Source organism: Clavelina lepadiformis, chromosome 1, assembly GCF_947623445.1.
Source record: "Clavelina lepadiformis chromosome 1, kaClaLepa1.1, whole genome shotgun sequence".
Taxonomy (NCBI): domain Eukaryota; kingdom Metazoa; phylum Chordata; class Ascidiacea; order Aplousobranchia; family Clavelinidae; genus Clavelina; species Clavelina lepadiformis.
Window position 1 is genome coordinate 11,077,168 of NC_135240.1, and position 15,741 is coordinate 11,092,908.

General features: G+C 34.5%; 1 protein-coding gene across 2 annotated transcripts in view; it reads right to left on the bottom strand.

Moving 5' to 3' along the window:
- The window catches only part of LOC143470329 (E3 ubiquitin-protein ligase HERC2-like), a 35,811-nt gene extending 20,435 nt beyond the window's left edge, over nucleotides 1-15,376 (bottom strand). For both annotated transcript variants that reach the window (XM_076968399.1, XM_076968391.1), the window contains exons 1-29: nucleotides 15,177-15,376; nucleotides 14,880-15,027; nucleotides 12,056-12,245; nucleotides 11,592-11,778; nucleotides 11,316-11,437; nucleotides 11,019-11,198; nucleotides 9,930-10,102; nucleotides 9,504-9,646; nucleotides 8,891-9,140; nucleotides 8,464-8,628; nucleotides 8,138-8,304; nucleotides 7,796-7,964; nucleotides 7,474-7,613; nucleotides 7,313-7,400; nucleotides 6,170-6,303; nucleotides 5,926-6,037; nucleotides 5,731-5,829; nucleotides 5,503-5,639; nucleotides 5,270-5,380; nucleotides 5,012-5,181; nucleotides 4,655-4,808; nucleotides 4,237-4,410; nucleotides 3,875-4,052; nucleotides 3,518-3,661; nucleotides 2,744-2,886; nucleotides 2,515-2,629; nucleotides 2,031-2,266; nucleotides 1,174-1,343; nucleotides 1-397 (exon numbers count right to left, since the gene is read on the bottom strand). In XM_076968399.1, the coding sequence (XP_076824514.1) occupies nucleotides 1-397; nucleotides 1,174-1,343; nucleotides 2,031-2,266; nucleotides 2,515-2,629; nucleotides 2,744-2,886; nucleotides 3,518-3,661; nucleotides 3,875-4,052; nucleotides 4,237-4,410; nucleotides 4,655-4,808; nucleotides 5,012-5,181; nucleotides 5,270-5,380; nucleotides 5,503-5,639; nucleotides 5,731-5,829; nucleotides 5,926-6,037; nucleotides 6,170-6,303; nucleotides 7,313-7,400; nucleotides 7,474-7,613; nucleotides 7,796-7,964; nucleotides 8,138-8,304; nucleotides 8,464-8,628; nucleotides 8,891-9,140; nucleotides 9,504-9,646; nucleotides 9,930-10,102; nucleotides 11,019-11,198; nucleotides 11,316-11,437; nucleotides 11,592-11,778; nucleotides 12,056-12,245; nucleotides 14,880-15,027; nucleotides 15,177-15,233 (4,653 nt within the window). In that variant the 5' untranslated portion in view covers nucleotides 15,234-15,376. The remainder of the gene's footprint in view (nucleotides 398-1,173; nucleotides 1,344-2,030; nucleotides 2,267-2,514; nucleotides 2,630-2,743; nucleotides 2,887-3,517; nucleotides 3,662-3,874; nucleotides 4,053-4,236; nucleotides 4,411-4,654; nucleotides 4,809-5,011; nucleotides 5,182-5,269; nucleotides 5,381-5,502; nucleotides 5,640-5,730; nucleotides 5,830-5,925; nucleotides 6,038-6,169; nucleotides 6,304-7,312; nucleotides 7,401-7,473; nucleotides 7,614-7,795; nucleotides 7,965-8,137; nucleotides 8,305-8,463; nucleotides 8,629-8,890; nucleotides 9,141-9,503; nucleotides 9,647-9,929; nucleotides 10,103-11,018; nucleotides 11,199-11,315; nucleotides 11,438-11,591; nucleotides 11,779-12,055; nucleotides 12,246-14,879; nucleotides 15,028-15,176) is intronic.
- Between the last annotated feature and the right edge of the window lie 365 nt (nucleotides 15,377-15,741).

The window sequence follows — 15,741 nt, forward strand, 5'->3', positions numbered from 1 at the left end:
CTCCGCAATTATTTCATCATTTGGCGACAGTTTATTCTTGGACTGCTCTTCAACAACTTTCAAACACCTCTCCATTACTTCGACCACCACTGTATATGGATCTGCTTCCTGTTTGTTATCTTCATTTGATGTAACTTCGCTGACTGGTATGTTTGGTGTCATGTTACCACTCAATCCGGGGTCCAGAGCATCACCTTTTTTTGACACAGTTATTGAGGAATTCTTCTTCAACATGCCGGCTGCTGACATTTTGTGAAAAGCTCTTTTCCAGGCATTAATTGGATGCAACATCCTCTTCTTCTGGATGCTAAGCAAGGGATTGGGAGAAGCAGAAGCAACTTCAAAAAGCAAGAAGCGCAGACGTTGTTTTATTGCAGAGCATATTTCCTTGTAGGGCCTGAAAGCACAAATCAAGTTTTATTATAGTTAGAATAGTGACACATGTAATTCACATCATATACACCCAACATGTCAAACTCCCCAGATTTTGTGGTTCACATTTTCAAAACATGATGCTACGATAGCTGAATCAATTTGATTCGTATTTACAAATAGTAGAACCACATGTTCTAGACCATACGTGTCAAACTCCCGGCCCGCGGACCACATCCGGCCCGCTTTACAATTAAACTTGGCCCGCAATGCTATTTTAAACATTGAACTATTTCCGGCCCGCGAGATCATTATACAGTATAACTTACTTTTTTCAAGCAAGAAACAAGATTATTACAAATCGCACAATACAGCAGCACACAGTTGCCCCATCATACGATAGAATAAAGTGATTTATTCTAACAGTTGTAATCTGGGCTGCTTTTTTCTTTTTTGTTTATTGATTTTGCAAGGAGATGAATGAAACATAATGATGTAAGAGAAGAATAATCAAAAATAGCCCAGTCAAAAATGGAAAAAACTATCAAATATTTGGTGTTGTTTCGCTTCCTTTTCCAATTCTTGTACTTATGTCACAAAACGTTCAATCACGTTTTATCCTTACGGCCCGCAGCGTTAAATAAGTTATGAGTTTTGGCCCTTTGTGTGATTGAGTTTGACACCCCTGTTCTAGACCCCTGTGATATCGAATAAAACTTTAAGTGAAAACTTGCCAGGCCTGATATTATTAACCACCACTAGAATATGTTGGTTATGAAATATTCGACAAGTATATCAAACCTTCTAGTTCTCTGGTGAATATACAGTATGTTTTGCTTGAAGGAATGGGTTGCTCTACAGAGTATTGCTAGATTTCTTATCAAGCGATCTTGTTTGTATTCAACAAGTGTGAGGGCAGCATTCGTTAGATTGTGATGTTTTAACAAACATGCAAGAAAGTAACGACCAACCTGAAAATTAAAGCAATAACTAAATTAGTGTTGAAGATAAACTAGAAGAAAATTGAGACATGATGTGTGATGCAACTTGGTCCTCCACACTGATTAAAAAAAACAGCAAAGTTTGCCCAGCCACATTTCTGGAAATTTGTACGGAATTGAACAACGTCAGTACACAAGCTATCCTTGGTAATAAATGTCTGGTGGGGTAGGAGATGGCATCAGAAATGAAATGCAGTGATGCTGTTGCTGGTGAGCCTACAGCCACCCATTGGGCAATACTGATTATATCATAGATAGGTTATGAAGTATGCCACACCGCAAACTTTGGTTTCTACTATAGCTCAGTTTTAATGAGTGCCAATAGCTAAGTACAGACACTGTATAGATTTCAAGCATGTTTTCATAGAGCACAGATGGATCAGAAAGTGAGTAAATATATTTTGTGCAGAGAAATGTACTCATGGAACATCATACAAAAAGTGATTTAACAAAATGTTTGTAACTGTAGCTGCGTGGGTCAGTTATGTAATTGCATAAGTATTGCAATTATTGTTAGTTATATGCAACACTCAACCTGACTAAATGTCTTTTATGGCTTGATATTACCTTCACACAGAAAACTACTGTACAACAGATTACTACAAAAAACTACAGAAAACTACAGATTTTTTACCCCGACACATAAATATATTTTACCTTTTGTACAGGATGATCAAAAGCAAAAGACGATGGCAAGATCATGTTATTGTCTTGACAATGTTTGTTGACAATTTGCATGAATGTTGTGGCATAGTATGAGCTGGGTTCTATCAGGCCCTTGTAACCTTCAGCAATATTTCTTAAAAAACCTCGTTCATCAGGGTGTGTTGTGACAAGGGAATTTAAAAATGATGACGATAGCAGTCCACGAGCTTCTGTTCTTAACCATTCGTCTATAAAAAAGCTACTAATTACTGAAGGAAGCAATAATGTAAAGCTGTACACTGCAGGCATATTGGATCTAACTTAAATGTTTACACACCAAATTAAATCACGTCAACTTAAATCACTCTAAAATCTGTCAATAACCCATTTAGAGTGATGGAAATTAATTTGTAATACAAAGTTTGGCATAATTAAAAAATTTCCCCAATACAAAGAGTAAAGCATAATACAATAGAATAGAAGAATCAAAGTTTACCATTCGCTAACTTCAGAGCAGTAGTAATCGTCTGGTTACTTTTCTCCAAACCAGATTGGAAGATGGTCATTTTTAGCCACTTGCAATCGGACTCAGACCAGTTTTTACAAATTGTCTAATCATGGAAAAGTATTTCAATGATTGATAGTCATTAATTAAGAAACATAAAGACACTGTAAACAAATTTTTGCAATTTTTCAAAAGGGATATTTTGTTTTACGCTGCTAACCTGAGCCTGCCCATAAACAGAAGATAGTAGCAGAGCAAGACAATGCTCAGCATTAAGTAATGATGCTGCTAAATCTGATGTACCTCCCAGTACATTGCATGCACGATTTGTTTCTTCAGAACAATACCGACCCACCAAACGACCTGATAAATGATAAAGGAATAGTTTTTAGATTTCGTCACAAGGGCTGACTTCATGGCAACAACAAATGCCATGCAAGCAAATATACATTCAAAATGAAACTGACAAGATCAATTGCAAGTTAATTAGTACAAAAATAATAATCATAAACCATCCTTGTAAGCAAAATGTTGTGAGTTATAGCTTTAACACAAAACAAACATAAAAGACAATGAGAAACATCTCCAAAAGTAGATATTTCAACTTGAAATGATTGAACCATTCTCACTGCAGTGAAAAAAGTTCATGACACTACTCTCATGGTGACCAATGAACAAGACAGGCACTACACATTAGAATGAACAAACGAAAATGCAGAAATCAGAGCATTGAGAAGTATTTTCACAAAATTCCTGATCACATTCTCATTGATTATATCAGCAGACCAGACCAGGCATATAACATATGAGTTGTTTGTGCTTTTCAGCGCCAACCCTATATTTTTGCAAATATACTGGATGTGCCATGATGTTGTGTGTTGTGAATTCAATTAAAAGTCACGGTAAATATTCAGAAATATTTTCAGCTGTAACACATGTTTTCAATACTTTGCCCTAATGTTTGTTTTGCAAACAACAGTTTACTTTCTATTACCCTGAGCTTCTAAATCATCAAACAGGTTGTCATCAGGTGATGATTGCTGATCATACACCAGGCCCTTCCCCACCATCCACCGACCTCCTTCACTGTTGTGAGCAGCCAATTCGTTGGACGATATCAGCGGAAGACTATCGGAAGCTTTACAAAGATGTTTAGAAATCATATCATATTGTTGGGCAAGTTTGCAGGGTCTCAAACTACTGCTAGTAGTATTCATAAATACACAACAATGTTTTAAAACTTATTACAATTGAAATTTTGATCTAATATAGTTGGATGTTTTGCTAATGTTATGCTGTAAGAATGAGTATAGACATTAGTTTATTATTTGTAACGTTATACCGCTACTACCTTCGTCAGCTGGCCAGGCTAAGTCACTTGTAACAATTTCTCTGATCTTCATAGAAAGCGTGTTAAAATTGTCCAGAGACAGCAATATCTGTGTAAGTTGTTGCAGGACGTTTTCTTTCAGTAAAAAATCTGGGTTTTGTTTTCCAACACAACTGACCACGAGCAACAGTGACAGCATCTGAAACAAAACCAAACTTTGTACTGAAGGATATAGAAGTATGAACAACTTCATTTTAGACACTTGGTAATTATTAACAGAAATGAAAGGCAAAAATAAAAATTATGGTCACATAAAGTAGATCATACAAGAACATATAGAAAACAGCACACAGCTAGCTAGTACGATAAGGTATTAGATTCACTAGTGGTTGCAAAAGTTTTCCAAGAATATCTGTGTTTAGAACTTTGATAACTTCCTCATAAACAACTTTGCAGTCATTAGAGTCTGATGAGAAAAAGCTTAGAGCAACAAGAAGAACTTCTGTAACGTGGAGGCAGATCAACTCATTGTATTTCAACAAAAGTGAGGCTGCAGCCTATTTAAAAAAGTATTAAAATCTTTGATAGAATAAATAAAAATATAAATTAAATAAAAATAAAAACTAAAAATAAAACTAAAATAAAAATTCTTGAGCTCCTTTCCTAGCTTGGTTATATAGAGCAGTTAAAATATTGAAGGAAAGAAGTACAACTGTGTTTACAAAAAAGAGCAATATAATAATTGGTATAGCCAAGCTATTAAACTAGCAATTATCCAAATTGATGAAAATGAAAACCTACATCTGATGATGACTGAAAGAGTTTTTTGATCAACAAGGTTTGAAATCTAGTCAACACCTTCATGGCAGCCTCACTTTGTTCTCTTGATGAAGTCAGTGGAATTTTTACTCTTGTCTTGCTTTCCAATAATGATGACATTTTTGACATGGTGTGGCTGCAAGTGTTCATATAAGTATTAATCAGACAAAAACCTATGCTCCGAGTTCAATAGCTGGCATAGCAGATGTATTTCCAAAAATTTTCGGCTGCAGAACATTGTGGTCAATACCCAAAAGTGAAAAAACACACTACAAAAGTAGGTTGTAAATATTATAATCAATTATATATAATCTAGTTGAGCAAAACCATATTCATTACCTTTGAATACACTGGACCAACTGCTCAAGTAGTTTAGCCAAAGTTACTTTCTTGTCTTTAAACATATCAAGATTCTCCTCTACTTTGACACCTTTCATCATCTTCTGTGTGCTTTTACTTTGGGAGGTTGCTTTGACCGGAACCTCCAGTTCATTTAAGTCCTTCTCTCCCTGCATCGATTTATTAAGAACCATATAACAAGAAAAATTTGTTTTTGAGACTTATTAATCACAGCTGTGTTTGTGGCTAAATCTATACCTCATTTTTTGCAGCAATTAAACCAGCTTCTTCCTGTATGGAAAGCTCAAGTAAATGATAAAGGTTGTTGCCAGAAAGAAGACTCTTCACTATCAAGTTCATCATAAACAACTAAACAAATGAAGAAAATAAAACTTACTCATGATCATGTGAATACAAAACCAACATCGTACAAGTTACTTCAGCGTTTTCCTTGACATACAAACTGTTATTGCAGATGATTGGTAAGTTACCTGTCCTCCTGATGGAGTATATGATGAAGTTAGCAAAAAAGATAGAACAGTTGTTCGTTCTCTGACAGTTGGAAGCAAAATTTTCCAACCTACTTGAAGGCATTCTTGCGCAGCTTTCTGCAGGCTTTCAAAAATACCTGAAAGATTTTTATAGATTTTGTTCACAAACGATTTTAGTTACAGCAAATATCTTTCCAGTGAATAGATCTGATGCATGTCAACGCTTACCAGGTCTTGTAGCAAGAAAGACTATTTTCGATTTGATTGTGGAAAATGCTTCAGACTGCACTATCCTGGAAATGTTTGTAGTACCTTCACCCAATTTACCTAAAAACCAAAATTCACTGTTTAAATTCAATTTCCTAACTGCTGAGCTACATATTTCATTGAATCCCAGCATTGTGAACTATCATATCAACTGACCATAGTTGAAAAGCATGGCAAACAACTGTAGTTTAAGCAGTTTAATGCAAGATAATATCAAACTTTTCTTCTCATCAGAAGGCAGCCAGTTAGGACCAATTCCAACACATGCCTGCGACGAAATGTTATTTTTTTATCAAGTTGAAATGGATAAATGGGATTTAATAAGGTTCAGTGCTTCTTACATGTGTGCCTGTGCAGTTGATACGAGGCTTGCAATGACAATATGCAAAATAACATTCACCTTTCCCAAAATTGCTTCCAGGCGTTCAAACGTCTCCTCAGAAATATCAATGATGAATGGAAGATGCAATGGAACTTGAAATGCTTTGGTTTGGTCATACCAGGTAAAGAGTGTGTTGTGGTTGGCGTAAAATCCTTGAAAGAAGGTGTAAAATTCAATAGCATCATTGCATATACTGCAATACATTTGTAACAACATGCTTTGAACACTTGAATTTACTTTAATGCAGTAGGAAGCACAATGTGGTTTATAATTTGAATCACTATATATTAATTTTATTAAAAGAACAAGATAAATACGGAATGGGCGCCCAGTACTAATTCTTTCGGGGGAATATGATCAACACTGGAACATAACCAAAGATATTGAAATGGCCATCACCAGATGGAATAAAATAAACATGAAAAAATACCAGAACTTATTGCTTTGATGGAATCATTCTGGCTATATTGAGCTTATTCCGGACAATGATAATGTTATTGATATAAAATTAGTGTTATTGATATAACTCAGTGGTTCCCTGACTTTTTCAGCTTGCGGCAGACTAAAAAATTATAAAACTTTTGCGGCACACTTACAAGAGAAGAAATTTGCTTTAAAAAACTTTATTTTCTCGTGTTAATCAGTTAATGCGATGATTGTGCTTGTTTATACAAACATATACGACTGAAACGAGGTTGCATTGTTGACAAACATACACGCATTTCGTCGTCAATTCCAAGCAGTCTCTGTCGTTTACAGCTTTTAATTTCAGTCAAAGTAGAAAGGCCATGTTCACATTCGTCTTTGTCTCATTTTTGCTATGCAACCCGGTGAACAAACCTTTCACATTTTCACTAGACTAGAACTTTGAGGATGGAAGGTAGGCATTTAATTCTAACATAGCAGCCCAATTATGACGTGGCAATTAACCTACTCTATCGGCAATGCCATATTTGGTTTCATTTTCATCATCACAATATGTGCTTTTTTATCAGCTATTGAAGCAGTTAAAGCGCTTTTAAGTCGCATATGCTTGTCTGCATGCCTTATTTTAAATATTTATACAGTTCTTTTCCAAAATTCCCAAGACATTCGCTGCACACCTGAGAATCTGTGGCGACACACAGTTTGGGAATTTTAAACCTACCAATAAAAACCTACCAATAAGTTTGCAGTCATCTTGCTTCCCTACACACTCAGCTTGTGAAGCAGAATACATGAGATTTTCAAGAGAATTAAACTTCAGTATCTACAGAAAAATAGATTATATCATTATAGTTATAAACACCACAATGCTAAACCAAACCAGTAATGAGGCTCACTCTTCCATCAGTTGTGGTGATATAAATCTTATTTCCAGCACTTGTCACATCAACTGCCTTAAGTCTGTCTGCTTTTCTCTGAAGCGGCCAATCGTTGCATTCACTGTATGGTTGTGCAGAGACATCACTGCTTGACTTTCCTTTATACGATGCATAATATTTTACCATGGTTGCAAAACAATTGTGGAATTTTGTTTGAAAATGAATTAATGACACTTACACTTAGTGAAATACATTTATTATAAATTATCTGTCAGTACATGCATCACTACATAAACTACTTTTTTACAGAATTGGAAGTATTCTTTTGTTTTTAACACACCCCATGAGAACACATCTCCTTCATCTGAAATAGCAATTGAAAAGTGCGCTCCGCAGTGAACCTTGACAATTCTGTGTCCATCAAGAAGCGATAAACGCTGTGGTGTGTTTTTGTTGTCAATGCTACGAAAACCAAGCTTGCCATACTCTCCAACTCCAAAGCACCATACCTGAAATGACAGAAAAACACAATGTTTGGATGAAAATTGGGAAAATATTGAGTAGGTATACGAACTTATTTCTTTATGAATTTAGTCAAGCCCAAGTTGAACTTATCGTCATGATGATATTATTTTATTATTTATATAAGCATGCATTCCCATGCGTGAAATCAACAACTCACTTGGCCTGTGTCGGTTGCAATCATAGTATGAGCGTCAAATCCCCCACATGATACTTGGACTACACGATGCTCTTGCAAGCCAGCAACCAGAGTGGGACTATGTTGGTCTAAACTGTTGCCATGACCAAGTCGGCCAGAATTTCCAACACCCCACGTGTAAAGCTCACCTATACATAACAATATAGAAGACAGTGAAAATTAAACATCAATATTATGACGGAACTGATCCAGAAAAATGGCACGCTATATTTACTCTTAACAAACGAGCTAAAGAAATAAAACTTTATCAGAAACTGTTAATACATAAATATGAACATTGATAAAACCTTTATTAGTGATTGCGGCACTGTAATTGGTACCACAAGCGATATCAACTACTACACGGCCAGCTGTCTTGCCAAAGCTTGAAATTTTTTGCAAAAATGCTTGAAACATTGTATGTCCTTGACCTAGCCTCCCTCCATCATTGTTGCCACATGAATACACATTTCCTTTTGAAACAACACAAATTACATGTACACTTGGCTTACATAGCAACATTTACACAGGCTACAGTCATCTACTAACATCTAATTCCGACAGATAAAGCCTGTATGTAAAGTATCCGTAAAATAGTTAATGAATGTCACAAAGCAGAACACAGCTGAACGATGGATAAGATTTTGTTGGGTCCACCCTACTGGTGCCTCCATGAATTGAAGTCATTTCAGCAAATGTTGTCATTGAATGATAATACACTGTGATTGATGTTACCTTGTTCAGTAAGTGCAAGTATATGGATCCCATCTGGGTGCATCGCTATTTTGCAAAAGACTTCATTAATATCCGTGCAATATAACACAGGCGTGTGGATTCCTGTTGAGTCGTTTTGAAACGAGTATAGCTTGCCTGAGCAAGCGAGTAAGAATGACATGCTTTCCCCACAAACAATCTGCTTCACTTTTAAGCTGTTTATGGCATCTGGTGCACAGATTTGTCCCTTTCTGCCAGTGTACAGATACACCTGAAATATGCAGAAAGATGTCACTAGTAGAATCAATAATAGAATACACTAAACGTAATCATCACATTAAAAGTGTGTAGTATTTAAAAGCTTCAAAGCTTTACAAAAATAAAACCAATACAAACTACAAAAAGCAGATCTAATCAGAGCAACCAATCTAAACACATACAAAAATATACAATCCGTTCTTTACAGTAATTTATCTTCATTTAATAAACTTTTAATGCAAAACAAAAACTATGACTGGAAAGTGGGTCATGTATATTAAGAAGTATATATGTATTATTGCATATTTTAAGTTACTTGCTTGATACTAAGTAATTAAAACAAAATCTAGCTTAAATTACTATATATGATACTTGCCTGAATGTCGCGTTCAGTTGCCACCTTGCCCTTCTGTAAACCCTCCTCATAATCGTCCATCATTTTGTCTGACCATATATGCATGACATTGAGAGACAACTTGCGCAAGTGAGCCATGATAATAACCGCAGCTTGCTGCAAATCTGAGAAATCATGCGAGAACATAAGAATATGTAAAACAAAACAGAAAAACTTTTAAATAAAAACAGTACCTTGAAAATGAAAGTGAGCTAAGAACGTAAAATTTGTTTCTTATTATTTAAAACATGTAAATACAAAGTGTAGGGTAACCCTTTTTGTTACACCTGCAAACATAATGTATTTTTAGAAATTGTTTAAAATACTAACACTGATATATACCTTAGTCGAGTTTGAAAATAACATTCAACTTTAATAGGTTTTTAATTTTTTAAAACAAATTTATACCAATATTTGCATCTTCTTCACCGAGTGATAAAAGTTTGTTTACAAATTGATCTTCTGTGTCATCTAAAAACTGAGAGGTGACATCAATGTTATCCCACAAATGTTTCGGTTGAACTTTTGCCAGACGATGCAAAAACACTGTTAGTGGGGCACATGTACCTTGCATATTCTTCCTAAATGTAAGGGAAATTTTCATAACAACATAAGTTTATACATGAGATCAATCAATGAAGGTCAATACCAAAATCAAACAATGATTTTGCATCCATTTATAAATAAATACAATGATTAGCACAGGTATAATTTTTGGTCATCAACACTGTGTTAAAATTTGTCGAATGTAAACTATAACCAAAAGCCTTAATTACGACATATCATATCATGTACATCATTTCCTATGACGGTGCAGTACAGTTTTACGTTTGATGTGATACCATTAAAAGTGAAATACATTGTGATCAATATAAGCGGTTTCACATGAAAATTTGTTTGCTATGCAATGCCTAATAACAGGCATGTTAAACTCTTGACCTGTGATATGTTCGTACTTTACAGGTTTTATGAGCAATTATTCAAAATCAATTTCAAATTTGTTGGCCACATCTCATTTTTAGAATGTTTTTATTACCCTTGTGGTATTTCATTAAACAGCCTCAGCAAATTGCTTAAATGCATATACAGTTGTTAACAAAGAAAAGAAAACATGATCTAACACGAGAAGAGAAAATAAAGTCCCTCAAGCCAAGACCACCATGGTGCAATTTTCTATAGATATTTTTTTTATATTTTACGTCCTCCGATAATGCTGCATTTCTGTTGAGAAGAATATGTCTAAAAAATACAGTGAATCGCCACACTGCTGAATCTGAATATAATCAATTTGGATTCTGAAATATTCATCACTTATTACAAAATGTGGCCGGCAAATTTTGAGCAGTTTGACACGACTGTCTGCCTGATGTATGTACACTACAATACAATAAGCTGTATTAGAAATATGATATTCCGAAGAAAAAACTAAAGCAATACCATCATTGCCAATCACCATACAACTGCAAAAATGGCTAAACTTTTGACAAATTTAACAACCTATTGTCAGGTAGATGTTTTCTTGCATGCCACAAGTTATTTAAGAAGATGACCAAATCAAGCATATAGGACAATGTCCCGCGTTGAAGTGACAATTCCATGAGAAGGTTCAGTGCAATGTGTTGATCATGGAAAGGGATTTCATTTCTTGCCAAAGATGACGAGCTTCCAGTGTCATCCCTTCAAAAAGCAACATAATTATGACGGACGACACAAAGTTTAAATTTTTGTTTTCAATTTCTAATATAGGGGAAAAACATATAGAACTGACTGAAAATTTTTATTTTGGCCACTTACCCGTACATGACTGATCGTAAGAACTTGTCTGAGCGCTCAACCAAATCAAGCCATGATGAGGAAATCAACGACTTGTTAAACAAACAAGCCAAAGGCATTTCTCTGAACGCTTCCAATGTGTCCTGGACAAAATATAAACCACAATTAATAGGTATGGCTGATTCTGTTTGATATACCCCTTTTCAATTAATGTAATAAACAAATAAAAAGTGAGTAAAGTTTGCAAATGGTTTAAAAATGTGTGTAGTACAAGTACAATCACAACCATATAATAACCTGTAGCAATTCAGTACAGAGATCGGTGTCTTCTCCCATTCGCCACAGTCTACGTAGGAAGAAAAACGCAAAAGAAAAGCTAAATCTGCTTCCAATGTGGCTCAATCTTTCCCATGGATTAGGCAATTTAGTCACTGCCAAGTCCGCTGTTATGCTCGATTTTTGTGCTTCCATATTCAACTCAGAACTAAAAACGTTACTGAGTTTAGTTCATAAAAAGGATAACGGCTTGAGCCATAAATTTACGAAAAAGACACAGTTACAATAATAACCAACTTAGCAAAGTTTTTACAAACACATGAAATTTTTTGCGTTCAAAATTGAGTCCCATTTACTAAATTACTATATGGACATTAATGTACAGTAATTAGTCAAAGCTGTAGCAACAGGTTTATTAGCCAAAATAACTGTGGAAAAAGAAAACAACAACTTTAGGATGAGAAATCAACTATGTTCCACCATACCTTGTATTGGAGACCTCTGACGCTGGCTCCTCATGTTTGTTTGATGATACAACTGACTGAAAATGATGATAAGTTATGCATAGTTGTTTGACTATTGTGTTCAATGACGGAGCTGTCAAGGCTGATGCTAGAGAAAGTTTTTCTTGTTGTTTTAGCAGGATCTTTAAACGCTCTTCCAATTGCTCATGCTCTGCAACAAACAAAACCATTGACATCTGATTCGGAAAAACTATGGGTCTGCTGAATTTGCATGACAAGTATGTCCCAAATATGGGGATTTCTTTTATGCTAATGTGCAGAAGTTCTACTAGTTTAAGGGCAGCGAGCCTTCACTTGTTAAGTGCAAACACATTCCTGGTGCAGTGCATTTAATTCAATAACATGAATGAATGTTATATACAGTCGAATCCGCTTAATTCAGACACCGGATAACCCGGACAACTGCTTTATTCGGCCAAAATGCTCGGGAACGGAACAAAAGTAAAAATTGAACATAAAAAAACTCCTGTTAATTCGGACAATTCTCCGCTTAATTCGGACACAGGTTCGCAATTCCATCGTTAGGTTATGACACAATAAACAGTACTTCGTTCGTTTTAAGACAAGATGCAATTGCATTATGAGTCATTATGGTGAAACAATGACGATCCATGCAGTAACAATCGACAATGAACTCATATAAGGCCTTGCCAGCTTCATAGTCGCTTTTACTTTGGTACAATTGCGCCCATCTTGTAGGACAAAATTGTACAGAAAAGTTTAGCACAAAAAGTGAAATTGCTCACTAAAGTAAACGAAGACGTTTTATGCGATCAGTGCCAGTTACTGCAGTATAGCGCAGCTGCAATTCATTTATTACGTAACAGTACAGTATTTTAAATGCGTCTTTTTCCTTTATGCATGACCATGAAACGAACAATTGACTTTCCGCTTAATTTGGACAAAGCCGTTTCTCCGCTTAATTCGGCCAAAAGTGAGCGGAACCAAAGTGTCCGAATTAAGCGGAGTCGACTGTATTTTATATCATTTTGACTAAATAGTGCCACAATAGTTAACGGCACTTGATTATGACAGTAAGCTTTATCACTTATTTGCTGGTTATGTTTAGCATTGTACTTTTGCAAGCACTTTTTTAAGGTCACTCATAGGTGAATGTATTGTGCAATGGTTTTCAAGTTTTTTTATTAGGTGAAAAGAAACAACAAAATTGTTATGAAATTAAAACTATTGTCACTTTATTTTGCTTTTTACCAATCAAGCACCATAAATTTACAGAAAGTTAGAAAAACTACCGGCCATCTTATAATTCAGAGAATACTTGGTAAAAAGCAAATTGTGTAAATTTTAAAATAATAGCCTCATATACCAGTAGGCATTAGCTAACAAAATTAATTTTTCATACAAAGTTAGGCAAACTACGGTCCATCAAAGAGTTTCGTGCAGTCCATTTCATAAACAATGTTTCTGTTTAACCTAGATAGATCGACATGTACATAATGCTATTTTTTCGGAAACAACCATAACTAAAATTGTTTACTTGTTAAATATTTTTACTCAATGGCTTAAAAGTAACACCTTACTGCTAAGTGCTAAGCCATTAACCACATGCATACTTGCTGTAAGCAACATGATGTTCGGTCCATGTTCGAGATTTTTTAAGTACACACCCAACAAATAACAAGTCAACCATATTTTGATTAATAAGTTAACTACTCCTCCAATTTTGTGATAACCAGTTTGAACAAGTAATTACTAATTAGAGTTATTCTCTTTTTATCAGCATGAAAGAATGGTGATATGACTGTTGCTTGAACATTATGATGGCAGAAATCCTAGTTGTGACAATGTACTGTTAAAATTGACTGCTAGATGCAAAGTGTTGGGAGTTGCGATTCATATGTAAAATGGATATATGAGCCTAGACAGGTATTATAAATATCAATTGATACTACCATTGTCAATGTGTTAGAGAATATGGATGCACCAAAAGATTTGGATTCGTTAGAATACGAATAATAGATTTTGATATTTGTACGACTCTAAATCGAATTGGCTAACTTTGCTCAATACCCTTTACGAAATTATGGCACCAGGCAAGTAACATAATCATGCATTAACTTGTTATTTTGTAGTTGAACAAAAACATGAATCTGTTTCTCATTTACACAAATTTAATTAAAATTATCGCAACCGTTATCTATCCTCACGATTGATTTAGAGAAACAAAAACCTCAAGGTTTCGTTGTTGAATTCTTACTTTTTTCAAAATATAGCATTCAACGTGAATCTGCTTGCAAGATTCAAATTTATGTGAATTACGAAAAATGTTGATAGTCATGACTCATGCGTAATATTCAGGTTCTCATTAAGCTCATCCCTACCTATTAAGAGGACCAAATTTACAGTGCTGGTTAAAACTAGTTTACCTACAAAAAGTGAAAAAAAAAAATGACTGAAATGACTAGAGTAAAACTATGTAAAAACTATAAAAATGGCAAACAAACGTTTTATAACAAAGTTTATTTTGTGATTGCCTTTACAGTTTTTACAATCAGTATTGTTTTGGAGTAAGCTTGCCTATTATTCTTTTCTTAAAAAACATCGCTTAAGATGTACAGCATTTAAAAACCCTACACATACTGTATATACTAAATATCTGAATGTATCAATCTTTATTTCCAACGCAGTCAAATTGGAGTACTCCGTATACTTATTTTGATATTTAAATTCATGTTCCGCAAAAAACTTAAATCTTACTAGTTTATCAAAGAGCTAAGCAATAGTTTGAGAAACATTGAGATAAAACATCCAACATCTACTGTACCTGGTGCATTTCCCCACTCCCAAAGCTTATGATTTATGGTTGTTGGTAACTGTTGAGCTGTTGCATCTTGATTTGGACAAATTGTTACTGAACCATTTTTTACCATATCTTTCCAAATATTCTCTATTACTGAATGTGTGTTCAAATTCTAAAAAATGAAAGACATAAAAAATAAATTACAGCTTCAGAACCTGCTGGTCAGCCAATTAAATAAACAACTATTTAATTGAAGTTATGATTATTATTTTGTAGCCAAAATATTTTTAAGGATACGTACTTGTAATACAATTTACATACCTTAAAGAAAATATCATCTGGGTAGTATTTTAAACAGCATGTTTGATTATCATCCATTGGTCCACACTCCAAAGCAATATCAAACAGTATAACAGTAATTAATGTATAAAATAATAATATTTTGCACTTATGTAATGTTAACAAGTATGTTTCTTATGGCAGATTAACCTAATAGCTTAACTTTTAAGTACTGGTTCCATAGTTCTAAGCAAAAAGAAATAGAATACATCATATATACATCGGACATGGAAAGAAGTCTTAATGGTCTTGACAACAAGTCAAGTCAACAAAAGCACAAGTTAAAGTCAAGACGAGTGAATTAATTACATTCCCAAGTCCAGTAAAATCAGGCCATAAAGTTTTTCAAGTCAAGTCCAAGTCTTAACACATGTCATGTCACAAGAAAATCACCACATATGATTTATTTTTCGTCTTTGATCGATAATATATGGCTTTCTGAATACTCATAACGTAAATATAAGCATAAAATCTGATTTCATCAATTTTTGATCCATCCATTTTGCACATTCAGTAGAATGTATAGAATAGTAATTTTTAAATATTT